The following is a 27,950-nucleotide window of genomic DNA, read 5'->3' on the forward strand; positions in this document are numbered from 1 at the left end:
ATGTGAAACTAGAGTGTGGCCAGCAGGTCTGGGGAGGTTCTCCTCCTGCTCTGCTCTGCCCTGCTGAGACCACACCTGCAGTACTGTGTCCAGCTCTGGGCTCCCCAGTTCAAGAGGGACAGAGACCTGCTGGAGAGAGTCCAACAGAGAGCTATGAGGATGCTTAGGGGACTTGAGCAGACTGAGAGTCCTGGGGCTGTTTAGTCTGGAGAAGAGAAGGCTGAGAGGGGATCTGATCAATGTCTATCAATAGCTGAGGGGTGGGGGTCAGGATGAAGAGGCCAGGCTCTCTTTGGTGGTGCCCAGTGACAGGACAAAGACAAACACGTGCAGATGGGTTTTGACTGTTCCACCTGAAGATGAGGAGAAACTTCTTTGGTGTGAGGGTGCTGGAGGCCTGGAGCAGGCTGCCCAGAGAGTTTGTGGAGTCTCCTTCTCTGGAGACTTTCCAAATCCACCTGGATGTCTTTCTGTGTGATCTGCCCTGGGTGAACCTGTTTTGGAAGGGGGTTGGACTGGATGATCTCTGGAGGTCCTTTCCAACCCCCAATTCTCTCTTGAACAGGGGGGGCCCACAATGGGTACAGTATTGCAGGTGTGGTCTCACCAAGGCAGGATGAAGTTATGTTAATATGAGATGGGGAGAGCTGCTGCCTACTGGTGCAGAAAGCCAAGCAGCAGCTTCTTATGCTGTGGTAGGAAAAGGAAGAAGTTAAGAGCCCAAACTGCAGTCCTAACAAAAGGTTGTGCCTGACCACTACCTCTACATTACTGCACTGTGGTGACAACATTGGCTCCTAGTGCTGAAGTGTGGCAGGAAGAAGATTTCAGCTCTCCATACAAGCTTCAGAGCTGAAGGAGAGTTTCCCCATGACCTCCAGGAAAGCAGCAAGAGAGCTGAAATGTCCTGTGGGCCAAAGGTAGCACAGGCTGACACACACACACACCTATCCAGGGGATACCCAGAGATTCCACACATCCCACATCCTGCCCCTGTGTTGCACTTTGCCTCTCCTTCCATCATCCAGCTGTGAACTTCCCTGGGACAGAGCTGTCACTGCTTAATGCCATGTTGCTGCTCCTGACCATTGCCTACATGAGTTTGTGTGGATGTGACTTGGAAGGTGTCCAGAGAAGGGCCACAAGGATGAGCAGAGGGCTGGAGGTGCTCTGCTCTGGAGACAGACTGAGAGAGTTGGGGCTGTTCAGTGTGGAGAGGAGAAGGCTCCCAGGAGACCTTCTTGTGGCTTTCCAGTATCTGAAGGGGGCTACAAGAAAGCTGAGGAGGGACTTTTTAAGGTGTCAGGGAGTGATAGGACCTGGGGGGAATGGAGCAAAAGTAGAAGTGGGGAGACTGAGATTGGATGTTAGGAAGAAGTTCTTCCCCATGAGGGTGGTGAGAGACTGGAAGAGGTTGCCCAGGGAGGTGGTGGAAGCCTCATGCCTGGAGGTTTTTAAGGGCAGGCTGGATGTGGCTGTGAGCAACCTGCTGTAGTGTGAGGTGTCCCTGGCCATGGCAAGGGGCTTGGAATTGGATTATCCTTGAGTTCCCTTCCAACCCTGACAATTCTATGACCTTCATGATTCACCTGTGTGTGGCAGATGAGGCAGGAAGGTTCCCTTGACTCTCCACAGCTTTTCCTTGTTCATCTCCTTTCCTCTGCAGGATGACTGTGTCTTTCTGATTAAGAGCCCCATTGAACAGGCAGGGAAATGGAAAGATGAGGAGTGCAAAACAAGCAAGAGCTACATCTGCCAGAAAAATTCTGGTGAGTTTTCTTGCATTGCTTTCTAGTGCAGCTGATTTGTTGTGACAATGTAAAAGAGGAGTTAAAGGTGACTTTCCCAAACTCAATCCTGTCTTTAAGTGGAAGTAAACTGCATATCAACGGAGGTTATCCTCCCCCTCTACTCTGCCCTGATGAGGCCACACCTGGAATACTGCATCCAGTTCTGGGCTCCCCGGTTCAAGAGGGACAGGGATCTGCAGGAAAGAGTCCAAGGGAGGGCTATGAGGATGATGAAGGTACTGGAGCAGAAGCTGGTGAGAACCCTGGCACTGTTTAGTCTGGAGAGGAGAAGAATGAGAGGGAATCTGATCAATGTCTAGCAATATATGAGGGCTGGGGGTTAGGAGGGAAGGGACAGGGACAGCCTCTGCTCACTTATGCCTTGTGATAGGACAAGGGGCAATGAATGGAAACTCCAGCACAGGAGGTTCCACCTCAACATGAGGAGGACCTTCTTTACTGTGAGGGTCACAGGCCCTGGAGGAGGCTCCCAGAGAGGTTCCAGAGAGGTTGTGGAGTCTCCCTCTCTGGAACCTTTCCATCCCTGTCTGGATGTGTTCCTGTGTGACATGTGTTGGATTCTCTGGCCCTACTCTGGCAGTGGGGTTGGACTGGAAGATCTCCAGAGGTCCCTTCCAACCCCTAACATCCTGTGAGCCTGTCAGTATCAGATACTCCATGGACCATTTTTAAAAAAGGAGCACATTTTATTTTTTAAAGAAAACTCTCCACCTTTCCTATCCTAAGGTCTAGGACAATAAGTAAGTAAATAAAGTTCTGAATCATCATATTCTGGTAAGCAGGTGGGGAAGAGAGAGAACAGTTCCTTGTCTTTACACAGGCAAATTCCTCATCACTGAAATTCTGCTGCTAAAAGAGCTTCACCTTCTGTATTTTGAAACAGGCTCTTCTCAGTGATGCCCAGTGCCAGCACAAGGGGCAGTAGTTGAAGCTGAGGCATAGGAAGTTCTGTGGAAATGGGGAATTATTTTTTCCATGTGAGGGTGACAGAGTCCTGGAACAGGCTGCCCAGGGGGTTGTGGACTCTCCCTCTCTGGAGAAATTCAAGACCTGCCTGGATGTGTTCCTGTGTGATCTGCTCTAGGTGCTCCTGCTCAGGCAGGGGGGTTGGCCTGGATGAGCTTTTGAGGTTCCTTCCAGCATTCTGTGGTTCTGTGATTGTGTCAAGCACTGCTCTACCAGATTTCCTTTATACTCTTACCCAGGCCATTGCAGCAGCAGCAGCTGCATCCCTCTGCCTGCTCATAGGCTGCTTGCTGTACCCTCTGCCTTGTCAGAACTAAAGCAAATGCTAACACAGCATGGGAGAAATGGAGGAATTATTCCTTTTAACTCCCCACATCATCCCAGGATGGTTTGGGAATACCCAGAGCTTACAAGGCATGTTCCTGGAGATGATACAGATATTTGTGCTCAAAGGCCCTTCTGAGAAGGATGAGAAAATGTAGCCACAGACGACGGAATGAGAGCTCTCATCACCGCAGGCACAGCTGGGACACATCTTGATGTGGTGTTCCTGCCTCTCTACACTTCTTGACTGCTCCAGCAGATCAGGCCTTCTCTCTCTCTGTCTAACCCATCCCAAGTGTCTGACTTGCCTTTCTCCCCTTGCTTGTTGCAGACCCCAAGCTGCCACAGTCCCAGGCCGCAGTGCCGCTGTTTGGCTTTAACCGCTACGGCGACGAGCGCTACGCACTCATCAACTACAAGATGTCCTGGCAAGAGGCAGAGAGGAACTGCAGAGAGCAATTTGCAGAGCTTGCCAGCGTTCTGGATCCTTATGCTGGAGCTTACCTCTGGCTACAAACACTAAAGCATGGGGAACCTGCATGGATTGGTCTTAGCAGCAACACGGTGAGTCCCACGAATGCTTGTGACACACTTCTGCTACCCCAGCTCAGCACAGGTCAGCCAGAGTCAGCTCAGAGGTTGGCAGGATCCACTGCCATGGGGGCTGCCTGCTCCCACCTGAGTCTCTTTGAGTGAGTACAATCAGATCATTTGCTATGGAAGCAAGTGGGGTAGTTTTAGGCTATGCCTTTAAAAATTTTCACAGATCTTGAGCAGAAAGTAGTAAAATGTAAATAAATCACTGTTGGGTGTAAAAAAGGAATATAATGATAGTTCTAAGCAATCCATTGGAGAGATATCTCCCATAAGGTTTGGTTCCCAAAACAATCCCTCTCTCATCTCTTTCTTCTTTGCTCTGGGAGACACTAACTTGCTTCTGCTTGACCTTGGCTGCCTTGTTTTGGCTAAGTCTAATATCTCTGTTTCTGTCTCTTGTCTCTTTTGTACAGGGGGGAAAGGGGAGGCAGGGAGGGAGAAGCTATTAGCTCCCCTGGTCTTTGGCCAGGGTGGTCCTTGTGCTGTTTCTTAGTTGTAAATCCCTGTAAATATTGTATATTTTGTACACATTCATTGCAGTCCATTGTAGTTTTTGCTTGTAAATACAGCTTCCATTTACTTTCAACTGAGCTGGTCTGGCAAAGTTAATGTTGGAGGGGAATTTTCAACCCACCACAGCAAGGGATGGAATTTAGCGTACGGAATTTAAGGAATTTAGGCATGGAATTTAGGGAAGCATAGCCAGCTGGTCAAGGGAGGTGATTCTCCCCCTCTGCTCCACTCTGCTGAGACCACACCTGGAGCTCTGTGTCCAGTTCTGGAGCCTCTGTTCCAGGAAAGATCTGGGGGTGCTGGAAGGTGTCCAGAAAAGGGCCACGAGGATGAGCAGAGGGCTGGAGGTGCTCTGCTAGGGAGACAGACTGAGAGAGTTGGGGATGTTCAATCTGGAGAAGAGAAGGCTCCAAGGAGACCTCATTGTGGCCTTGCAGGATCTGAAGGGGGCTTCAAGAAAGCTGGGGAAGGAATTTTTAGGATGTGAGGGAGTGATAGGACTGGGGGGAATGGAGCAAAACTAGAAGTGGGGAGATCCAGATTGGATGTTAGGATGTTGTTCCCCATGAGGGTGGTGAAACACTGGAAGAGGTTGCCCAGGGAGTTAGTGGAAGCTTCATCCCTGGAAGTTTTTAAGGCCAGGGTGGTTGTTGGCTGTGAGCAACCTACTGTAGTGTGAGGTGTCCCTGGCCATAGCAGGTGGGTTGGAACTGGATGATCCTTGAGGTCCCTTCCAACCCTGACACTTCTGTGATTCCATGATAATTAATGCTGTCTCAGAAACTGTGATTCTGATTCTCCCATATTTTGACATACCTTGAAGGACAAGTTGGGTGTTCTTCCCACCTGATCCTTGACAATAAGCTTCATGACCATTTTCTTTCAGACTCATGGTCAGTATGTATGGTCAGACAGGAGGAGGAGCAGGTATTACAACTGGGCCAGTGGGGAGCCAAACAAGAACACAGCCTGTGTCTACTTAGATTTGGATGGGTTTTGGAAGACAGCCTCTTGCAATGAGACCTTTTTCTCTCTCTGTAAGCAATCTGATGGTAAGTTGTCCATGGGAGATGTTAGATTTGGGAGGCTGGAGTTTAAACTGATGGCTATGTTTGAAGTTAGCATCCCCACAGATGCAACGATTGTATGTCCTGGGAACTTGGGAGCTCCCAGGTGACAGCAATGTGCCCTTATGGCCAAGACCAAAGGGATCCTGGGGTGCAGCAGATGCAGGGAGGTTCTCCTCCCCCTCTACTCTGCCCTAGTGAGGCCCCACCTGGAATATTGCATCCAGTTCTGGGCTCCCCAGTTCAGAAGGGACAGGGATCTACTGGAGAGAGTCCAAGGGAGGGCTCCAAGGATGCTGAAGGGACTGGAGCACTGCCTGGGGAGGAGAGGCTGAGAGCCCTGGGGGTGTTTAGTCTGGAGAGGAGAAGACTGAGAGGGATCTGATCAATGTCTATCAATAACTGAGGGCTGGGGGTTAGGAGGGAAGGGACAGGGACAGCCTCTGCTCTCTTGTGCCCTGGGATAGGACAAGGGGCAATAGATGGAAACTCCAGCACAGGAGGTTCCACCTCAACATGAGGAAGAACTTCTTCACTGTAAGGGTCCCAGAGCACTGGAACAGTCTGCCCAGAGAGGTTGTGGAGTCTCCTTTTCTGGAGCCTTTCCAGCCCTGTCTGGATGTGTTCCTGTGTGACCTGTGCTGGATTCTATGGTCCTGCTCTCACAGGGGTTTGGACTGGAAGATTCCTTGAGGTCCCTTCCAACCCCTAACATCCTGTGAGCCTGTGATCCAGGTGCAGTAGGTGTTATGTTTTACAAGTCACTCAGCACACACACATCACAAAGACAAGTGCAATACCTCCTGCCACCTGCAGTAACCCTTTTCTGCACCTTTTTATTTGGTCAAGAAGTGCAGAATTCATCAAATTTAGCCTAATTATTGATATATTAATGATATATTTTTACTTGTAAAAGTATCTTTTGTGATATTGGGGGATAAACTTAGTCAATGTAGCAGCCAAAATGATTAATTTAGATTTGTCACATGTATATGATACTGGGAGGCTTCTGCTGACATACTTCACAGCTCGCATGTGGTGCTCAAGGCCAGGCTGGATGTGGCTGTGAGCAACCTGCTGTAGTGTGAGGTGTCCCTGCCCATGGCAGGGGGGTTGGAACAGGATGATCCTTGAGATCCCTTCCAACCCTGACAATTCTGCGATTCTGTGTTTCCCTTGGGTTCTTAAAACCTGTGTCTTCTGAATAGAGTTAATCCCTACTGAACCGCCACAGCTTCCTGGCAAGTGTCCCGAACCGAAGCGTGGCAGATCTTGGATTCCCTTCCGTGGTCACTGCTACTACGTACACACCACCTCTGAGGAAAGCTGGCCTGATGCTTCCATGACCTGCATCCAGATGGGTAAGGGCCTTCTTGTGCCAGGCTGCTGCACAGGTGGTTTTTGTGTTTGGTTTTTTAATCCAGAGCTGAGCGTGTGGCCAGCAGGAGCAGGGCAGTGATGGTGCTCCTGTGCTGGGCCCTGCTGAGGCCACAGCTTGAGTCCTGGGGTCAGGTCTGGTGCCACAGGGTAAGACCTTGAGGGGCTGGAGGGTGTCCAGAGAAGAGCACTGAGGCTGCTGAGGGGTTTGGAGCAGCAGCTGAGGGAGCTGGGGCTGTGCAGTGTGGAGAAGAGAAGGCTGAGGGAGACCTCATTGCTCTCTGCAGCTCCCTGAAAGGAGGTTGGAGTGAGGCTGGGGTTGGTCTCTTCTCCCAAGTCACCAGAGCTAGGATGAGAGGAAATGTGCTGAAGCTGTGCCAGGGGAAGGGTAGGTTGGAGAGGAGGAACAATTTCTTTGGTGCAAGAGTGGTGAGGGGTTGGGACAGGCTGCCCAGGGAGGTGGTGGAGTGCCCATGCCTGGAGGTGTTCCAGAAGCTGTAGATGTGGTGCCTCAGGATAGAGTTCAGTGGTCATGGTAGTTGGGTTATGGTTGGACTGATTGATCTTAAAGGTCTTTTCCAGCCTTGATGACTCTGTGGCTGTATGAGTGTGTATGTATAGCAGTTCTAAGCTCCAGGTAACTCCAATTCAAGCTCTTCTACCATGTGAAAAATCTGATCACCAAGCATCCTGATTGTTCACTGAGAGAATTAATTTCTAATGGCAAATCCTGCTGGAAGGATACGTTTAATATTTAATTGCTTTTCTTTAGGTGCTTCTCTGGTCTCCATAGAAGATTCTGCTGAAATGAACTTTCTCCTAATTCATTTGTCCACACTATCAAATGACTTCAGAAAAATGTGGATAGGACTCTTCCAAAACGTTGATGGTAATTATTTCACGGTTCACACTCAGATGAAAAAAAAAAAAAGAAGGGTAATTAATCCAACACAAAATAGCATTAGCATGTCAAATATTAATACTAAATATTAAAGAAACAATCAGAGATAAACCAACTGCTAAATGTTTAACAGATTTCCTGCTAAAATACTTGAGAGAGAGGTCACCACAAAGCCTAACTTTCGTGTACCTGTAGTGTAATTGGAGTCCATTACAGTCTGGAACAGGTTCTAGCTTATCACTGCAGGAGGTGTTTTAAACATTCCCTGTTCCTTTTTAAACTCAAATTACTTGGGCTTTAACCAGCATTATTCAGGTCAGAAAAACCTCATCTTGTACTTACAAGCTGAGATAGCCTCCTACTCAAATTGACTTCTGAACAGTTCAAGGGATAGCAGATATCTGAGCTGCCTGGCAACACTTAGGGACATGGGTTAGGACTGCCCCTAAACTGGGCCAAAGGTTGGGCTGGATGATCTTGGAGGTCTCTTCCAGCTGGATATTTTCTGTGATTCTGTGCTTCTGTGATTTCTGTGAATCTAAATTTCAGGATTTTTTTTTTTTTTGCTGTTGCTGTTGTCAGTGAGGTTTGGGTTGGTTGACTTTTGTTTGGTTTGTTTGCTTTGGCTTTGGGTTTGTTTTGCTGTTGTCAGTGGGGGTTTTGTTTCTTTGTGGATTTTGTTTTGCTTTGGTTTCAGGTTTGGATTTTTTTGTTGTTGTCGATGGGGTTTTGGTTGTTCAGTTGGGTTTTGTTTGGGTTGTTTTGGTTTTGCTCTGCTTTGGTTTTGGGGTTGGATTTTTTTGTTGTTGTCAGTGGGGTTTTGTTTGTGGCTTTTGTTTGTGGCTTTTGTTTGTGTTTTTTTGTTGTTTGGGTTGTTTTGCTTTGCTCTGGTTTTTGATTTGTTTTTTTTTTCATTGTTGTTGATGGGCTTTTGTTTGTTTGTGGTCATTGTTTGGGTTGCTTTGTTTTGTTTTGTTTTGTTTTGCTTTGGGTTTGGGTTTGGATTTTTTTGTTGTTGTCACTGGGTTTTTGTTTGTGGTTTTTGTTTGGATTGTTTTGTTTTGTTTTGTTTTGTTTTTTTGTTTTGCTATTGTTTGTGGTTTTGCAGGTTGGGTTTGGATTTGTTTTGTCCTTGTCGATGTTTTTTGTTTGTGGCTTTTGTTTGGGTGGGGGATTTATTTGTTTTGGTTGTTTTGCTTTGCTTTGTTTTTTTTTTATTTTGGGTTTGTTTCATTGTTGTTGATGGATTTTTGTTTGTGGTCTTTGAGTTGTTTTGTTTTGCTTTGGGTTTGGGTTTGGATTTTTCTTGTTGTTGTCACTGGGGTTTTGTGGGATTTGTTTGGATTGCTTTGGTTTGCTTTGGTTTGCTTTGGGCTTTAGGTTTGGATTTTTCTTGTTGTCACTGGGTTTTTGTGGGTTTTGTTTGGATTATTTGGTTTGCTTTGGGTTTTGTGTTTGGATTTGGTTTGGGGGATTTGTTTGTTTGTAGACTCAGTCCTGTTTCCCATGTCATTGTAATTCTGAAGCCTGTTTTTCCTGGCAGGCTGTGGGGGTACATCACCAGAGTGAGTCTAGATGGGGTTACAGTGATGGCCTTGACCACGGCTGCCCAAGTGCCTGTCCGTCCCCAGCAGCAACAGCAGAAATCTTGCTGCACAGTGGATCAGGTTGATCTGTTCCGGTTGAACACTACCAGCACAAAAGCAGCGGTTTGCTCCTGAGCTGCCTGACTCCACTGCCACCTGCAGGGCCAGCAGAGGCAAGACACGAGAGCAGCTGCAGGCGGGGGGACAGAGGAAGTGGCTTTGAGGCAGTGATGAGTTCTAGCAGGATATGCTACTGTGAAAGCAGGCTCTGAGGGAGCAGGGATGCAACTATTCCCACCTGACTGGCCTTAGCAGGAGAGGAGCAAGGAACGTGCCCCTCAGGTCAAGAAGGACCTCAGGGAACTGCTTGAAAGAGTCCAGCACAGAGCCACAAAAATTATGAAGGCAGTGGAACATCTTCCTCACAAGCTCCCTGAGGGAGCTGAGGGCTCTGTAGTTGGAGAGGAGGAGCCTGAGGGTGACCTCATTGCTGGTGCTAAAGATGTGCAGGGGGAGTGCCCAGAGGCTGGAGCCAGGCTCTGCTGGGTGATGCCCAATGCCAGCACAAGGGGCAGTGGGGGAAGCTGAGGCATAGGAAGTTCCATGGAAACAGGAGGAAGAATTATTTCACTGTGAGGGTGACAGAGTCCTGGAACAGGCTGCCCAGGGGGGTTGTGTAGTCTCCCTCTCTGGAGATATTCCAAACCTACCTGGATGTGTTCCTGTGTGACCTGCTCTAGGTGCTCCTGCTCTGGCAGGGGGTTGGACTGGATGAGCTTTGGAGGTCCCTTCCAGCCCCTAACATTCTGTGAGTCTGTGATTCTATGATTCTATGAGTTGTTATAAAAGAAAGCTGATTCTGGCTGGAAAGTGAATTGATTCAGCTCTCCTAAAGCATCTTCACTGATCTTGGATTCACATGTGAAGAAAAACTGAGCTGAATCCCTGGACTTCAGTGTGTGGCTAGCACAGATGCTCTGTTTTTTAATAAAGCTCCCAGGCATGGGTGAGTCCTGGGCACAAGCTTCAGCTAAAAGCCCTTGGCCAGCCTCTGACACCATGGCCCTGATGGTGTCCTAATTTTGAGCCAGGAGCTGCCCAGGTCCAAAGGTCAGAGAAGATCTTTTAGCCCTTCCCAAGGAATGAAATAAAACTGCTCCACTCTGGATTGGAAGTTTAAATGGAAATCCTATTTACAAATCTATACAAAAGGCATTCAGTTACAAGGAAGACATTCACAGGTTAGGCTCAGTCTTTCACCTGGGCCTACCAGGACAGAATCTTCCAGAGCCTTCCAGAAACCTCCACCCCCCCTCAGCCTCAGCAGCCCAGAAGCAGCCAAACTGCTCCTCCCCAGCCCCAGGCTTCCCCAGGCTCTTGTGGTGGAGCTGGAAATTGGCTACCAGGCAAAGCCAGGAGAAAGCCTCTGCCCCACACACCATAAGAGATGGAGAGGAGAGAGAGCTTTGGCTGTGCACTGCCTGCAGCAGAGAGATACAGGGAACAGAATAGAATAACAGACTGCAATAGCCTGGGACAAGCTGCCTGTGCCCCTGGCACTCTCCAGCCTCTGCAGGACTTTTCTTTGTGGTTACACCAATTAACTTTGGATTGCCCTCAACATACAACAGACTGTCTCAGTCCAGAGAGGGAAAAAGACTAAATTCTTTTGAATACTCCCCTGTCATGAAATTAGAGACACAAATAAGGCCAAAATATCAAAAGCCAGGAGATTTATTGATGGAATAATGTGGACAGAACAGAAGAAGGGGGAACAGAGAGGGGGAAAATAGGGAGGGAGGGAGAAGAGGGAGAGAGAAGAGGAAAGGAATTGTATTACTACTCCCCTACTCCCTAAGATGGTTTGGGTCTGTGGAGGAAGGGTGCTGCTGCTTTGGCTTGGAGGAGATATCATCCTTTTTGGCTGTGCTGTCCTCTACAGGAGGAGGGCAGGGAGAGATCCCAAAGTCCAAGTCCAAGTCCTGCTCTGAGCAGCCTCTTCAGCTCATGAGTTGCAGCAGGCAGAACTTAGGACATGGACAGAGGGTTCCTCCTGGTCTGCTGCCTCCAGGCTACCTGGAGATGTCTTTTCTCCTGTGTCTGTCCTTTTCACTCCTTGTATTTTCTTCTTCATTTTTTTTCTCCTGAGCAGGCATTGCCCAGACCTTTTATACAGTTTTTCACTCACAGGTTTTTAGGTCTATGTCCAGGTGGTGACTCCATTGTCCTTTTCACCATCCTCCCTTTCCAGGGTAGCTGATGGGTAGAGATGATCTTGTCTATGCACGTTCCAGAGAGCCCTTATTCAGTGGTGTCTGCCCAACACACATCAGCTATTGTCTGGAGGAGCAAAGGTGATTTGATCTTTGTTGATTCACATCAAGAGAGACAAGATTTAGTCTCTTACACAGGTGACTAAGGGAGTTTTTCTTTGAGTGTTTAGATTTGGCACACTCCATCTGAACACCTCTGGCTGTTCAAAGAGTGAGAAATGAGCCCTCTGTGATCCTGATTTAATGAACTAATAAATTCCATGACCAATGTCATTGTGCCTAGCTGCCTAGAAAGGCTTCCCCACTTTACTAACCTAACAGGCAATATTTTTAATTTCAGGGGAGTGGATATGGGCAGACAGAAGTGACCTAGAATTTGTCAACTGGGAGAAAGGAGAGCCTACAACAATTTTTGATGAACACTGTGTGGACATGGATGTGTCAAGTGGAACCTGGAGGAATTATTACTGCTCTGTTGACCAGAATTTCATTTGCAAAATCCCAAAGAGTAAGTTCTGAGTTTCCATGCCCTGGGTCATTTCAGAAGCAGTGGTTAACATACATCAAGCCTAACTAATTATGCATTGGTGCATAAATGGAACTCAGGAAGTTCAAAAAGGCCAAGTGCAAGGTCCTGCACCTGGGGCAGGACAATCCCAAGCACAAATCCAGGCTGGGCAAAGAATGATTTGAGAGAAGATTCAATTAGAAGGATTTGGGGGTGTCAGTTGGTGACAAACTCCCCAGGAGCCAGCAGTGGTCCCTGGCAGCCCAGCAGGCAGCTGTGTGCTGAGCTGCATCCAGAGCAGGGAGAGCAGCAGCACAGGGAGGGGATTCTGCCCCTCTGCTCTGCTCAGACCCCACCTGCAGCACTGCCCCCAGCACAAGAGGGACCTGGAGCTGCTGGAGTGGGTGCAGAGGAGGCCATGAAGATGATCAGAAGGCTGGAGAACCTCTGCTGAGGGAACAGGCTGGGAGAGTTGGGGCTGTTCAGCTTGGAGAAGAGAAGGCTCCAGGGAGACCTTACAGCTGCCTTCCAGTACCTGAAGGGGGCTGCAGGATAGCTGGGGAGAAACTTTTTTATCAGGGAGTGCAGTGACATGATGAGAGGTAAAAGCTTCAGAATGAAAGAGGGGAGATTCTTTGCAGTGAGGGTGGTGAGACAATGGAACAGGTTGCCCAAGGATGCTGTAGATGCCCCCTCCCTGGAGGTGTTCAGAGACAGGTTGGACAAAGCCTTGAGCAACCTGGGCTGGTGGGAGGTGTCCCTGCCCAGGGCAGGGGGTTGAAACTCAGTGATCTTTAAGGTCCTTTCCAAACCAAACCATTCTAGGACTCTGTGATTCTTCTAAATTTGATGGGAACACAAAGCAAAAACGCTTTCTGCACGCTGTATTTAATCTTTGACTGATGCCTTGCAAATTGTGAATAACACAAACCTGTTTTCATTTTAAAGTTGTTGAAGAGCAGCCAGCCCACGAATCGCATGCCAATAAAGGTAAGTTGGCATCTCAGAAACCCAGTAACTACAAATGTCAATAAGTCTATGGATATTTGCTGTTTGCAGGTAACACTGCCTCCAGCAAAGGTTCATTAAGTGCTCAGTTAGCTGTCACAGATGATTTTCTTTTAAGTCTGTTTGAGAGCTCCTTGCTCAGTCTGGTTGATTTATTGATTTTTTTTTTTTTGTCCTTCCTTTTGGTGTTTTTTGCTTTATTGGTAGTATTCTACTGTACAATATACTGCTCTGAAAAGTGACAGAGATGAGTCTGAGCCTAGTTTTGCTCTCTCCATGCATAATGTGCATCAATGTTACCTGCAGGTTCAGTAATGTCACAGTCACCAGGGCTCTTCAATGTCTTTATCAATGATCTGGATGAGGGCATTGAGGCACCCTCAGTCAGTTTGCAGGGACCCCAAGCTGGGTGGCTGTGTCCATCTGCCAGAGGCTAGGGAAGCTTTGCAGCAGGATCTGGACAGGTGAGAGCCATGAGCCAAGGCTCAGTGGATGAAGTTCAACAAGGCCAAGGGCCAGGTCCTGCACCTGGGTCACAACAAGCCCACGGGCAGCTCCAGACTTGGGGATGTGTGGTTGGAAAGCTGCAGCTTGGAGAGGGACCTGGGGGTGTTGGGTGGCAGTCACTGACCATGAGGCAGCAGTGGCAGGGGGCCAAGAAAGCCAATGGCATCCTGGCTTGGGTCAGAAGCAGGGTGGGCAGCAGGGGAGGGAGGAGATCATCCTCCTGTGCTCAGCACTGGGGAGGCCACAGCTGCAGTGCTGTGTTCAGCTCTGGGCCCTCCCTGCAGGAAGGACCTTGAGGGGCTGGAGCCTGTGCAGAGCAGGGCAGGGAGGCTGGAGAAGGGCCTGGAGCCCCTGGGCTAGAGGAGGGGCTGAGGGAGCTGGGGGTGTTGAGGCTGGAGAAGAGGAGGCTGAGGAGACCTCAGTGCTCTCTCCAGCTCCCTGAAGGGAGGTTGCAGTGAGCAGGGGGCAGCCTCTGCTCCTTGGTGTCAAGCCACAGGAGCAGAGGAAATGGTTCCAAGCTGCCCCAGGGGAGGTGCAGGCTGGATGTTAGGAAATCTTTCTTCCCTGGAAGGGTTCTCAGCCATTGGAATGTTGTGCCCAGGGCAGTGCTGGAGTCACCATCCCTGGAGGTGTTTCAGCAGTGTGTGGAGCTGGTGCTTAGAGACATGGTTTGGTGTTGAGCCTGCAGTGCTGGGTGGAGGGTTGGCCTGGATGATCTTGGAGGTCTCTTCCAAACTGATGTGCCCTGTGAGTCTGCCACTCTGTGAGCTCAGTTTCTCTAATGAAATATTAGTTGCAGACAACAGCAGTCTCTTGCCCACCTGCAGCAATCATTCTGTTTTCCCTTTCACAGCATCAAAACAGGAAGCTGCTTCTTCGTCTGCAAACACCTTGGGGGGGATGATTGTGATCCTGCTGTTCCTGCTGCTGACAGGCATGGGGCTCACCTTCTATTTCTTCTACAAGCGGAGGCAGGACCCACAGATGCCATCTGGCTTTGGCAATGCCATCTACCGCGGTGGGGCCGAGCTGGGCACCCAGGAATCCAACTGCCTGGTGACCAACATTGAGGAAAACGAGCAGGCCACAGTTTAATTGGCAGGGTGGTGCTGAGCCTGGCTTTGGAAGGAGTTGGAGCAGTGGCATACAAGAACTCTGGTGCCACAGCATTTTTCTCCTCTGGACATTCCTGTTGGTTTTGCACAGGATGCTTCTTGCTTTCTGCAGCAGCAGGAGCAAGTAGTCTTGCAAGGCAGGGCCAGAGGCCTGCTCACAGACTGTAGCACCTGGGAGGAGTGTTGAGCACTAGATGTAGAGCTGGAGCTAGGCTGTGTAAGGGAATACGCAGGGATTTCCAGCCTCTGCAGGGTCCAGCATCACTGGGCCACAGCAGGCAGCTATGAGAATGCTGTGAGCTTAGCCTTCTCGAAAAAGCATATTCAGATCTCCCAAAAACATATCCTGAAACTTCTACCCTGATCTCCAGCACAGACTCTCAGAACTGCACAGCTTGGATGGGACCTCCAAGCTGCCCTGGCACAGGTCTCTTCTTGAGGCAGGCCCAGCTCCCTGGCTCAGCCAGACAGCCTGCTTCACTGCTGGGGCTCCACATCTCCCTTTGGCTACTGAGGTACCCACAGAAACTCTTCCTGTTGCTTGTGATATCTGAATTAACATATTTTCCTCCTCTGATGGAAAGAGAAGTGTAAATTGTTTCTCTCCTGCTGTAGTTTAGTAATGTAAGCATTGAAAGGTGAGCTGCAGCAAGAGTTTGGGATGGGTTGTGAACAGAAATACTTTGTTGCTTAAATAACACAGTAGGAACCTCCTAGGGTTCTGCAAAAGGGATGAATTAAACTGAATTCATATCTGGACAAGTTACACAGGATTATTATTGACATTCCCAACACTGCTGAAGATTTCATGGAATCACAGAGTGGTCTGGGTTGGAAGGAACCTCCAAAGCTCATCCACTCCAACCCCTCTGCACTCAGCAGGGCCATCCCCAACTAGATTCAGGTTGCCCAGAGCCCTGTCCAGCCTCACCTTCAATATCTCCTGGGATGGAGCCTCAACCACCTCCCTGGGCAACCTGTTCCAGTGTTCCACCACCCTCATGGTGCAGAACTTCTTCCTCACATCCAATCTCAATCTGCTCTGGCCTGGTTTGAAGCCATTGCCCCTGGTCCTGTCCCTGCAGGCCTTTGCAAACAGTCTCTCTGCAGCCTTCTTGTAGCCCCCTTCAGGCACTGGCAGGTGGCAATTTCCTACCTTATTTAGACCATTTTTTTTCAAGCCTTAATGAGACTTCCCATCAGGAAACCTTCTCTGATTGCTCTCCAAACCCTGCCCTGTCCAAATCTGGTTTCATTCTTTGAGTATCATTCCAGACTTGCATGGTGACAGACCTGATAACATTGGATGTCAGACTGCTCTACTGGGATATTCTCTGGCTTCATAAAATCTGTAAGCTGGGCTCAGAGAGAGGTATTTTTTTTTCCTTTTCCTGTGCTTTTTATGCCAAACATAAACAATCAAATGTCTCGAAGCTCTCAGTCTAGAGAAGGTCCTTATTTAATTTGGTATTTTTTATAATCTTGGACAGATTTTAATGGTGTTTACATTCAACTATTTAGCCTGTGTATGAAATCTGTGTAAATAACTTTTTATTCCATGTTGGCTCACTCAAATGGGCATTAAAAGGCTGGTTCCAAGGAAAAGTTTTGATATCTTCTTAAAGAGAACAATTTGTCACACAGGGGAGAAGAGCAGGAGGGAGGCCTGAGATACTTCAGTGTCTATGCACAAATGAGCAGCCACTTCTCCTGGTTTAGGTCCTGGTTTAACTCCTGGTTCAGGTCCTGGTTTAACTCCTGGTTCTTCTGTGGCAGCAGTGATTTGTCCTTCTCATCCTCTAAACCAGTGTCTCTCACTGCTTCTTCACCCCAGCACTGGGAAATTTGCCCTGATTAGTATCTAATAAAAGTTTTGTAATTTAAGAATTATAGAATCACAGAATGGTCTGGATTGGAAGGGACCTCAAAGCTCATCCAGTCCAACCCCTCTGCACTCAGCAGGGACATCCTCCACTAGATCAAGTTGCCCAGAGCCCTGTCCAGCCTCACCTTGAATGCCCCAACACCTCCCTGGGCAACCTGTTCCAGTGTTCCAGCACCCTCCTGGTGCAGAACTTGTTCCTCACATCCAAAAAGATTGATGATGGTACAGAACTGGGAGGGATGGGTGGAAACCTTCAGGCTGTGCTGCCAGTCAATGAGATCTGGATAGGCTGACAGCTGGACCAAGGGGAACCTCATGAAAGTCAACAAAGACAAGTGCAGAGTCCTGCGTCTGGGGAGGTACAACCCCAAGCACTAGCATGGATGAAGAGTCATCCTGAAGGAAATCAGCTCCATGGAGAAAGACCTTGGAGTGCTGGTGGAGAGCAAGTTCTGCATGGGACAGCAATGTGCCCTGGTGGCCAAGAGAGCCAATGGGATCCTGGGGTGCAGCAAGAAAAGTGTGGCCAGCAGGGCTAGGGAGGCTCTGCTCCCCCTCTGCTCTGCCCTGCTGAGACCACAGCTGCAATCCTGTGTCCAGTTCTGGGCTCCCCAGTTCAAGAGAGACAGAGACCTGCTGGAGAGAGCCCAATGGAGAGCCATGAGGATGATGAGGGGATCTGGAACAGCTCTGCTGTGAAGAGAGACTGAGAGCCCTGGGGGTGTTTAGTCTGGAGAAGAGAAGGCTGAGAGGGGATCTGATCAATGTCTATCAATAGCTGAGGGGTGGGGGTCAGGATGAAGGGGCCAGGCTCTCTTTGGTGGTGCCCAGTGAAAGGACAAGGACCGAAAGGTACAACCCAGGAGGTTCCACCTGAAGATGAGGAGAAACTTCTTTGGTGTGAGGGTGCTGGAGGCCTGGAGCAGGCTGCCCAGAGAGGTTGTGGAGTCTCCTTCTCTGGAGACTTTCCAACCCCCCCTGGCTGTGTTCCTGTGTGACCTGCCTTGGGTGCTCCTGCTCTGGCAGGGAGGTTGGACAGGATGACCTCTGGAGCTCTCTCTCCTAACATTCTCTGGTTCTATGATTAGATTCTGTGCTGCTCCAGCAGTTTCTGAGACAGATGCACACCACATTTGTAGCTCTTGTCACGTCTCCTCTCCATGTTTTCTGACAGCAACTTTGGTTCGTCCCTTTTTACTTCACTGTCTGTCTTCTAGGTCTCTAATCCTTTTTGCTGGTCCTTTCTAGAAAACTGCAAGGGCTTTGCTGAACTGCAAACTCCAGGAGGAGTGGTGCTGGTGGAAATGCAAAGCAGCTTCTCTGAATCCAGGGCGTTATGTCTAGAAATTATGGAGCTGTGGCTCCTTGGCAGCACAAGGGCATTAGAACTTTAGGACATCTTTAGGACATTTTCAGGAGTGATGCTTGCTCACAGCTCCCTGCCATCACCAGAAGAAAGCTGAGGTTAGAGTCCTTTGGCATCAGGAGGAAGTTCTGCACAATGAGAGTGCTGAAATACTGGAAGAGGTTGCCCAGGGATGTGGTTGAGGCCCCATGCCTGGAGACATTCAAGATCAGCCTTGCTGTGTCCCTGAGCAGCCTGCTTTAGTTGGAGGTGTCCCTGTCGACTGCAGGGGGTTGGACAAGTTGACCTTTGAGGGTCCCTTCCAACCCAGTGCCTTCTGTGGTGTGTAGATCCTTCTGGCATTGCAGTGTACCAGTGGATGAGGTTTCAGGTGAGATTAGAACAATTCTGAGCAGATCAAAAAGATGAATCCACTGCTGTAACCCTTGCCATAAAATGCCATTCTGACTTCTCTAAACTGGTTCTGCAGGTCCCAGAGTCTGGATAGAGAAATGGTTGCCAGAAAACAATAGGCCAAAGACTGGCAAGCTGCCTAATGAGCAGTGAGCTCAGGGAAGTTTCCAAGGACTGATAAGCAGCCATGGAACATCCTCCTCCTCTAGAACAATATCAGTCTGCAGATAAACTCCTTATTAATATCAGTAGCAGGAACTTGGAACAGAAAATGTTAGCTGCAGCTCCTTGGCTAGAGCAGGAATGTAAGAAATTGTGAAGTGGAAGTGTTTGGGTTTGTTATTTGCATTTCTGAAACTAGGAAACTGAAAAAGGAAGTGAAGAGGGGTTTGGAACAAACTGCCAGGAAGCTCTCTAAATCCCAAGGGAGTAGGGAAATAGTTGTGGGATGAACTGGTGACATCAGGGCAGATTCCAGCAGGCAGGAGCCAGACTTTCTGGGGTCAATGGGAAAGGTTTGAGCTGCTCCGTAAGCATAAAGCTGTCCCCATGTCACCACACCCGGACACAGGAAGGCTTCATTTTGTCCCTTCTCAGCTGTGTCCTTGTCTGACTCTGAGCTTTCTCCCTTCCAGTGACACTCTGCAGGCCACAACTCTCTGCATTGCCTGTGCACAACTCTGCACTGCCTGTGCACTTGAAGGCCTTGGGTGGTGATTCTGGTTCCTCTGATGAAATGTTTGCTCTCATTTCGGGAAGGTGCACACAGGGCAACCATTTTACTGCCCTTTAATCCTAAAGAATGCTCTTTAGGGATGGAAGGGACCCCCAAAGCTCATCCCGTCCAACCCCTGGACTACTCAGTGAGAGTCTTCATGTCCCTAGAGCTAACCCTTGTGCCATGCCAAGACAGCTGTCTGTGAGTGAAAACCAGGCTCTGGGAGCCAAGAAAAGCAGAGAGGCTCTCTGCTCCTCCTTCTTGGTAGCTATGAGGCCTGTGCTCTTCAATGTCTTTATCAATGACCTGGATGAGGGCATTGAGGCATCCTCAGTCAGTTTGCAGGGACCACAAGCTGGGTGGCTGTGTCCATCTGCCAGAGGCTAGGGAAGCTTTGCAGCAGGATCTGGACAGGTGAGAGCCATGAGCCAAGGCTCAGTGGATGAAGTTCAACAAGGCCAAGGGCCAGGTCCTGCACCTGGGTCACAACAAGCCCATGGGCAGCTCCAGACTTGGGGATGTGTGGTTGGAAAGCTGCAGCTTGGAGAGGGACCTGGGGGTGTTGGGTGGCAGTCACTGACCATGAGGCAGCAGTGCCAGGGGGCCAAGAAAGCCAATGGCATCCTGGCTTGGGTCAGAAGCAGGGTGGGCAGCAGGGCAGGGAGGAGATCATCCTCCTGTGCTCAGCACTGGGGAGGCCACAGCTGCAGTGCTGTGTTCAGCTCTGGGCCCTCCCTGCAGGAAGGACCTTGAGGGGCTGGAGCCTGTGCAGAGCAGGGCAGGGAGGCTGGAGAAGGGCCTGGAGCCCCTGGGCTAGAGGAGGGGCTGAGGGAGCTGGGGGTGTTGAGGCTGGAGAAGAGGAGGCTGAGGAGACCTCAGTGCTCTCTCCAGCTCCCTGGAGGGAGGTTGCAGTGAGCAGGGGGCAGCCTCTGCTCCTTGGTGTCAAGCCACAGGAGCAGAGGAAATGGTTCCAGGCTGCCCCAGGGGAGGTGCAGGCTGGATGTTAGGAAATCTTTCTTCCCTGGAAGGGTTCTCAGCCATTGGAATGTTGTGCCCGGGGCAGTGCTGGAGTCACCATCCCTGGAGGTGTTTCAGCACTGTGTGGAGCTGGTGCTTAGGGACATGGATTGGTGTTGAGCCTGCAGTGCTGGGTGGAGGGTTGGACTGGAGGAGCTTGGAGGTCTCTTCCAACCTGATGCACTCTGTGACCCTGTAATTGCCCAAATGTCAATTAAACTTCTTCATATGCAGCATCTCTGCATATCTGCTGTGTTGCTGCAGTGGGCAAGCTGTTAGCTGACAGAATTGCATTTTCCTTCAGAGCTTTACATAATCAGCAAGTACTTAAAGCTTCAGCACAGAGACACGTCGTGTTCTCCTGCTGAGCTGTGTCACTCCCTTGTCACACTAAGGTCTGCTGCAAAACAAACTGTCAGCACATTGGTAAGCTTCAGAAAGATTCTAATTTGAAATTTAGGAAGGATTTCAATCCTGCCTGAATAAGCAGATTCTCTTGTGTTCTGACACCAACAACAGAAGAGAAGCAGGAAGTGCATTCTGAGAGAAGTGCTTCTCTCAGGAAAGTGCAAGCAGAGTTTCTTCTGATGCTAAAGTGAGAATCATGGAATCACAGAATGGTCTGGGTTGGAAGGGACCTCCAAAGCTCATCCAGTCCAACTCCTCTGCAGTCAGCAGGGACATCCTCCACTAGATCAGGTTGCCCAGAGTCCTGTCCAGCCTCACCTTGAAGATCTCCAGGCATGGAGCCTCAACCACCTCCCTGGGCAACCTGTTCCAGTGTTCCACCACCCTCATGGTGCAGAACTTCTTCCTCACATCCAATCTCAATCTGCTCTGCTCTAGTTTGGAGCCATTGCCCCTGGTCCTGTCCCTGCAGGCCTTTGCAAACAGTCTCTCTGCAGCCTTCTTGTAGCCCCTTTCAGGTACTGGCAGGTTGCTATTAGGTCTCCCTGGAGCCTTCTCTTCTCCAGGCTGAACACCCCCAGCTCCCTCAGCCTGTCCTTGCAGCAGAGCTGCTCCAACCCCCTGAGCATTTTCCTGGCCCTCCTCAGGACCTGCTCCATCAGGTCCATGTCCTTCCTGTGCTGAGAGGGCTCCAGAGCTAAACAGAGAGCACTCTGTGCATGCAGTGCTAGGAAGAGCATCCACCGAAGCGTCCTTTGATGGATGATGCACTCAGATGAATGGTTAGGTGTAAATGTTAACTGAAAACAGTGTGACATTGGCTGCAGAAAATGAGGCCTTCAGTACGAAGAGGTTGGGACTTGAAGATTTGACCAGGGCTTACCAGATCTCTACCAGGACATTCAGATCATGCCAGCAGTGTCTAATGTTGTGTGTGATGGCACAAAGTGCTGTACTTGAGGGGCTCAACACCTTCCTCCAGGTGTCAGTTAGACTTCACAGCAGCATTGTTTTGTGCAGATGTCAAAAGAAGATCACAAAAGGTTAGGGGTTGGAAGGGACCTCCAGAGATCATCCAGTCCAACCCCCCTGCCAGAGCAGGAGCACCTAGGGCAGGTCACACAGGAACACATCCAGACAGGACTTGAAGGGCTCCAGAGCAGGAGATTCCACAACCTCTCTGGGCAGCCTGTTCCCGTGCTCTGGCACCCTCACAGTGAAGAAGTTCTTCCTCATGTTGAGGTGGAACCTCCTGTGCTGGAGTTTCCATCCATAGCCCCTTGTGCTGTCCTTGGACATCCCCGAGCAGAGCCTGGCTCCAGCCCTGCACATCTTTATCACCAGCAATGAGGGCAGCCCTCAGGCTCCTCTGCTGCAAGCTCCAAGCCCCAGCTCCCTCAGCCTGGCCTCCCAGGGAGATGTTCCACTGCCTGCAGCAGCTTTGTGGCTCTGTGCTGGACTCTCTCAAGCAGTTCCCTGAGGTCCTTCTTGAGCTGAGTGGCCCAGAACTGGACACAATATTCCAGATGTGGCCTCAGCAGGGCAGAGTAGAGGGGGAGGAGAACCTCTCTGACCTACCCACCACAGCCCTTCTACTGCACCCCAGCATGCCCTTGGCCTTCTTGGCCACAAGGGCACATTGCTGGCCCATGGTCCTCCACCAGGACCCCTAGATACCTTTCTCCAGAGCTGCTCTCCAACAGGTCAGTCCCCAGCCTATGGGACTGGAGAGAAGGAGGGCCTGATAGGCTGCACAAGGGCAGAGCTGAGAACAGGAACAGCAACCTTTAGCTTCCCCTGTGGCTGGGTACAGTGAAAATCAGAGCAGGTTTGGAAGTGCAGAGTCTTTTTCCTCACCACGGAGATTCTGGGTTTGTCCATGGAGGTCTGCCTGCAGATGCCCAGCTCATTTCACAGGCTGAACTATTTTTTCCTCTTCCTCTTCCATCCTCTTAGCAGAGGTAGGAAGGGAAAGATTTGGCTTTGCAAGTTCCTGAGTTTCCTTTTCCTCTCTTCTATGCTTTAGTGAAACAAATTCCCCAGGCTCCTGACAGCAGCAGATGTAACTCAGTCTTCCTGCCTGCAGTGCCCAGGGTGAGTACTTTTTTCCTCACTTTTCTCACTTTTTTTCGTAGATTCATAGAATGCTAGGCTGGAAGGGACCTCAAGGATCATCTCGTCCAACCTTTCAGGGTGAGAACAGAGTTTCAATGAGCTAGCCCAGCGCTCTTCATCAGGGAAGGAGGTAGCAGTTGGATGCTCTGGGGCAAGCATCGTGCTCTGGACCTCACTAACCCACAGGTAGTGGGGGAGGGAAGCACTCTTACAAATAATTTTGGCCAGCCCTTCTGCTTCCATCTGCTTCTCTCCAACGTTCAAGTGATGCATTTAGATGTAGCAGGGAATTGGCACGAGAAAAGGAATTCAAAGGGTGTAGAGAATGATCATCATGGAATTAACCAGGTTGGAAAAGACCTCAGAGATCATCCAGTCCAACCTATCACCCAGCACCGTCTAATCAACTAATCCAGGGCACCAAGTGCCTCATCCAGTCTTGTTTTAAACACCTCCAGGGATGGTGACTCCACCACCTCCCTGGGCAGCACACCCCAATGGCCAATCTCTCTTTCTGGGAAGAATTTCTTCCTCACATCCATCCCAAACCTCCCCTGGTGCAGCTTGAGATTGTGTCCTCTCCTTCTGTCACTGCTTGCCTGGGAGAAGAGACCAACCCCCACCTGGCTGCCACCTCCCTTCAGGTAGTTGTAGACAGCAATGAGCTCTCCCCTGAGCCTTCTTTTCTCCAAGATAAATAGAGTATAGAACATCTTGAGTTGGAATGGAGAAGCTCACTGCTCCTCGCAGGCCTAAACCATATGACCAAGAGCATCACCCAGATGCTCCTTGAAGTGTTAGGCCATGGGAAATATTTAGAAGGGTTTCTTTCTGGAAAGTGCTATCTTCTTCTTGCTATTATTATTATTATTATTAGTGTTCTTTTCTAGGGAAGGAAAGAGTGATAAAGCAAAGGAAGCAAACAATGACTCATCAGAGAGAGAATACAAAGAACAGGCATTTTCCCAGTTATTTTTATAACTATATCTTATCCAGGAAGTATGGCTGGAGCAGGTTTTTTTTCCTTACAAAATCCATTATTTAAACAATAGCCCAAAGATGCAGGTTGGTTATTCCCAATGATTGCCGAGGCTCAGCTAACGAGAAGCAGCTAAAGGGTAGTACAAAAGGGTAATGAGGGCATCTCTAAGTCAACAGGCATGGAGCAGGCAGTGCTCTGCTGGACCTCTGCCAAAATGTTGAGGTTCAAAGGCTCTTGGGTCACCAGGCAGGGCTAGGCAATGTCTGTGGTGTGAAGCCTCAGGTGCTGTCTCTCAGCTGGAAGCCCCTTCCCCTCCCACTCAGCTTTGGGCACATGGGGCCAGCCTGTCCCTCAACAGGGACATCCTGCACTAGATCAGGTTGCCCAAAGCCCTGTCCAGCTTCACCTTGAGGATCTCCAGGGATGAGGACCCAAACACCTCCCTGGGCAGTCCCCATATCAGCTTCTCTCCCAAGGCAGCATGGTTTGCCCTCAGGGAGAAGTCCTCCTTTTTTGACAGCAAAATCTGTGCTGTGTGGTCCTGGTTTGACTGTGGCGTGTGACAGAACGTTTCCTCATTTAGGACTCAGAGCTTTCTCTCCAACCACACAGCCTTCAAATTCTGAGGAGCACCAGTTGCTGTCTTCTCTCCATCTGGACTTCATCACCTGCAGCTCTCATTGTCCAGCTTTGGATGAAGGGGAGAGAAGAAAACCTCATTTACAACTGTGTTCTCCAGATTCTGGCTTGTCCTTTCTCTTGTTCACAGCACTTGGCAGCTGGCAGGTGAGTGCCTCCTTCTTGCCTCTGTCAAAGTGTATGCAAATGTGATTCACAGAATCACAGAATTGTCAGGGTTGGAAGGGACCTCAAGGATCAGCCAGTTCCAACCCCCCTGCCATGGCCAGGGACACCTCACACTACAGCAGGTTGCTCACAGCCACATCCAGCCTGGCTGCAAAAGCCTCCAGGCATGAGGCTTCCACCACCTCCCTGGGCAACCTGTGCCAGTCTCTCACCACCCTCTTGGGGAAGAACTTCTTCCTAACATCCAATCTGAATCTCCCCACTTCCAGTTTTACTCCATCCCCCCAAGTCCTATCACTCCCTGGAACCCTCAAAAGTCCCTCCCCAGCTTTCTTGGAGCCACCTTCAGATCCTGCAAGGCCACAAGAAGGTCTCCTCAGAGCCTTCTCTTCTCCAGACTGCACAACCCCAACTCTCTCAGGCTGTCTCCAGAGCAGAGCAGCTCCAGCCCTCTGCTCATCCTCGTGGCCCTTCTCTGGACACCTTCCAGCACCTCCAGATCTTTCCTGGAACAGAGGCTCCAGAACTGGACACAGAGCTCCAGGTGTGGTCTCAGCAGAGTGGAGCAGAGGGGGAGAATCCCCTCCCTGGCCCTGCTGGCCACACTTCTCTTGCTGCAGCCCAGGCTCTGCTTGGCTCTCTGGGCTGCAAGTGCTCACTGCTGGCTCCTGGTGAGCTTCTCCTCCACCAGCACCCCCAAGGCCTTTTCTTCAGGGCTGCTCTCCAGCCAGTCCCTGCCCAGCCTGTATCAATGCTTGGGATTGCCCTGACCCAGCTGCAGGACCTTGCACTTGGTCTTGTTGAACCTCATGAGGTTGGCTTGGGACCAGCTCTGTAGCCTGTCCAGGTCCCTCTGGATGGATCCCTTCCCTCCAGCTGTCAGCAGCACCACACAGCTTGGGGTCAGTGCTGAACTTGCCACTTTGTGAGTGAATTTCTGAGCTGTTTAACAGAGGATGTCCTGAAGGCAGGCAGTGCAAAGGAAGCTTGGTTTGTAAGCACAGAGTAAAAGCAGCAGCCGTGGGTGTACCCTCAAACAGCTAATGCCAATGACTACATGTTCTGGAGGTGTGAGGGGGATGGAGCACACAGTGTCAGGCTCACATGCAGTGCCTACACCAGCATTTTGTGTTGCTGTGGTAGAATGCCAAGCCAGGTGAAACACTGCTGACAGCCCAGCAGAGCTTTGCTTAGCCCTTACAGTCCTCTCCTCTGGCTGGCTGTTGTGTGATTTAGAATCACAGAATGCTCCAGGCTGGAAGGGACCTCCAAAGCTCATCCAGTCCAACCCCTCTGTACTCAGCAGGGACATCCCCAATAGATCAGGTTGCCCAGAGCCCTGTCCAGCCTCACCTTCAATATCTCCAGGCATGGAACCTCAACCACCTCCCTGGGCAACCTGTTCCAGTGTTCCACCACCCTCATGGTGCAGAACTTCTTCCTCACATCCAATCTCAATCTGCTCTGCTCTAGTTTGAAGCCCTTGCCCCTGGTCCTGTCCCTGCAGCCCTTTGCAAACAGTCTCTCTGCAGCCTTCTTGTAGCCCTTTCAGGTACTGGCAGCTGCTCTTAGGTCTCCCTGGAGCCTTCTCTTCTCCAGGCTGAACATCCCCAGCTCCCTCAGCCTGTCCTCATGGCAGAGCTGCTCCAGCCTCCTGATCATTTCATTTCACGTCCCATCCTGCTCTTCATAAGCTTGGTCCTACACTGTGATCTTTATTCCAGTCAAAAAAAAGTCATTAGATATGTTGAGCTTTATTAAAGAGACTGAAATTAGCAAGACCCATGAACCTTTGCAGTGTTTTCAACCAAAGCAAGAATCCTTCAGAAATACCTGGGAAGAACCAAAACCCAGGTTATTATGGCTAAATGGGAATTATGGGAGTTATGGCTAAATTCCACACAAGCCTAAGCTAAGCTTTGTGCTGAAAAAGCAAAAAGTGTTTGATTTTATGAGTGGTGTTAAGGTGCTGTGACAAGCATCAGAGATTCACAGATTGATAGATTCATAGAATGGGTTGGGTTAGAAGGGACCTCAAAGCTCATCCAGTTCCTACCCCCCTGCCATGGGCAGGGACACCTCACACTAGAGCAGGTTGCTCAAAGCCTCATCCAGCCTGGCCTTGAACACCTCCAGGGAGGAGGCATCCACAGCCTCTCTGGGCAATCTGTGCCAGTGTCTCACCACCCTCATGGAAAAGAACTTCCCTGTGTCCTGTTTCAGTCTTCTTCTCTGTGACACATTTGCCCATGCCTCTTGTTAGCTACCTGCATGGTAGTTTGATGTGCACCCATTCTAGGGTGAGCTACCTCATGTTAATGAAATTGAGCTACCCCCTAGTGCAAGTTAGGTCTTCCCAGAGAACAGGTTTGATATGGTTGGGAGCATGGCATGCAAGAATGGCACTTGCTCCTGAGATGGACAGAAGGACAGAGGGATGGGCTGAATAGAATAAATAAATAAATAACCAGAGAGAAATAGAAATAGTGGAGACAAAGTATGCTGAGAGAAGGGTATGAATTCATAGGCTGCTCATGTTGGGTTCTCTTCTGTTCTTCCTGCCTCCACATTCATCATGTTCATTGAGAGGTGACATTTACCAAGACATTAGCAGGAATGCCATGGGTACTGCAGCATGTTCAGCTGAGTCACAGCAGCTCTGGGAGTGAGCTACTCTGCTTTGCAAAACAAATCTAAGAACACATTTCTTCTCTGTGTCATATGTCATAGGATCACAGAATGGGTTGGGTTGGAAAGGACATTAAGGCTCATCCAGTTCCAACCCCCTGCCATGGGCAGGGACAGCTCACACCAGTCCAGGTTGCTCAAGGCCTCATCCAGCCTCCAGGGAGGAGGCATCCACAGCCTCCCTGGGCAACCTGTTCCAGTGTCTCACCACCCTCACTCTAATGAATTTCTTCCTAATCTCCAGTCCAAATCTGTCCTCTTCATGCTTCAATCCATTACCCCTTGTCAAAAGTCCATTCCCAGCTTTCTTGTATCCTCCTTCAGGCACTGAAAGGCTGCTCTAAAATGTCCCCAGAGCCTTCTCTTCTCCAGGCTGAACAGCCCCAACTCTCCCAGCCTGTCCCCACAGGGGATGTTCTCCAACCCTCTGATCATCTTCATGTCCTCCTCTGGACCCTCTCCAGCAGCTCCAGGTCCCTCTTGTGCTGGGGGCCCCAGAACTGGAGGCAGTGCTGCAGGTGGGGTGTGAGCAGAGCAGAGCAGAGGGGCAGAATCCCCTCCCTGTGCTGCTGCTCTCCCTGCTCTGGATGCAGCTCAGCACACAGCTGCCTGCTGGGCTGCCAGGGACCACTGCTGGCTCCTGGGGAGTTTGTCACCAGCTGACACCCCCAAGGCCTTCTCCTGCAGGCTGCTCTCCAGCCACTCCTCACCCAGCCTGGATTTGTGCTTGGGATTTTCCTGACCCAGCTGCAGGACCTTGCACTTGGCCTTGTTGAATCTCTTGAGATTGGTTTGCGCTCAGCTCTGCAGCCTGTCCAGCTCCCTCTGGATGGATCCCTTCCCTCCAGCCTGTCAGCAGCACCACACAGCTTGGTGCCATCAGCAAACTGCTGAGAGTCCTCAGTGCCACTGTCCATGGCACTGACAAAGATGTCAAACAGCACTGGCCCAGCACTGATCCCTGAGGGATGCCACTGGACATTGAGCCATTGGCAGGAACTCACTGAGTGCAGCCATC

General features: G+C 50.1%; 1 protein-coding gene across 1 annotated transcript in view; it reads left to right on the plus strand.

The window, feature by feature from the left end:
* LOC128973652 (macrophage mannose receptor 1-like) overlaps positions 1 to 14,533 on the plus strand; it is a 51,038-nt gene extending 36,505 nt beyond the window's left edge. Inside the window, exons 23-30 of the mRNA XM_054390011.1 lie at positions 1,667 to 1,769; positions 3,433 to 3,665; positions 5,098 to 5,263; positions 6,487 to 6,639; positions 7,428 to 7,544; positions 11,756 to 11,923; positions 12,872 to 12,913; positions 14,292 to 14,533. Coding sequence (XP_054245986.1) covers positions 1,667 to 1,769; positions 3,433 to 3,665; positions 5,098 to 5,263; positions 6,487 to 6,639; positions 7,428 to 7,544; positions 11,756 to 11,923; positions 12,872 to 12,913; positions 14,292 to 14,533 — 1,224 coding nt within the window. The remainder of the gene's footprint in view (positions 1 to 1,666; positions 1,770 to 3,432; positions 3,666 to 5,097; positions 5,264 to 6,486; positions 6,640 to 7,427; positions 7,545 to 11,755; positions 11,924 to 12,871; positions 12,914 to 14,291) is intronic.
* The last annotated feature ends 13,417 nt before the right edge of the window (positions 14,534 to 27,950 follow it).

Source organism: Indicator indicator, chromosome 20 (genome assembly GCF_027791375.1).
Source record: "Indicator indicator isolate 239-I01 chromosome 20, UM_Iind_1.1, whole genome shotgun sequence".
Classification (NCBI taxonomy): domain Eukaryota; kingdom Metazoa; phylum Chordata; class Aves; order Piciformes; family Indicatoridae; genus Indicator; species Indicator indicator.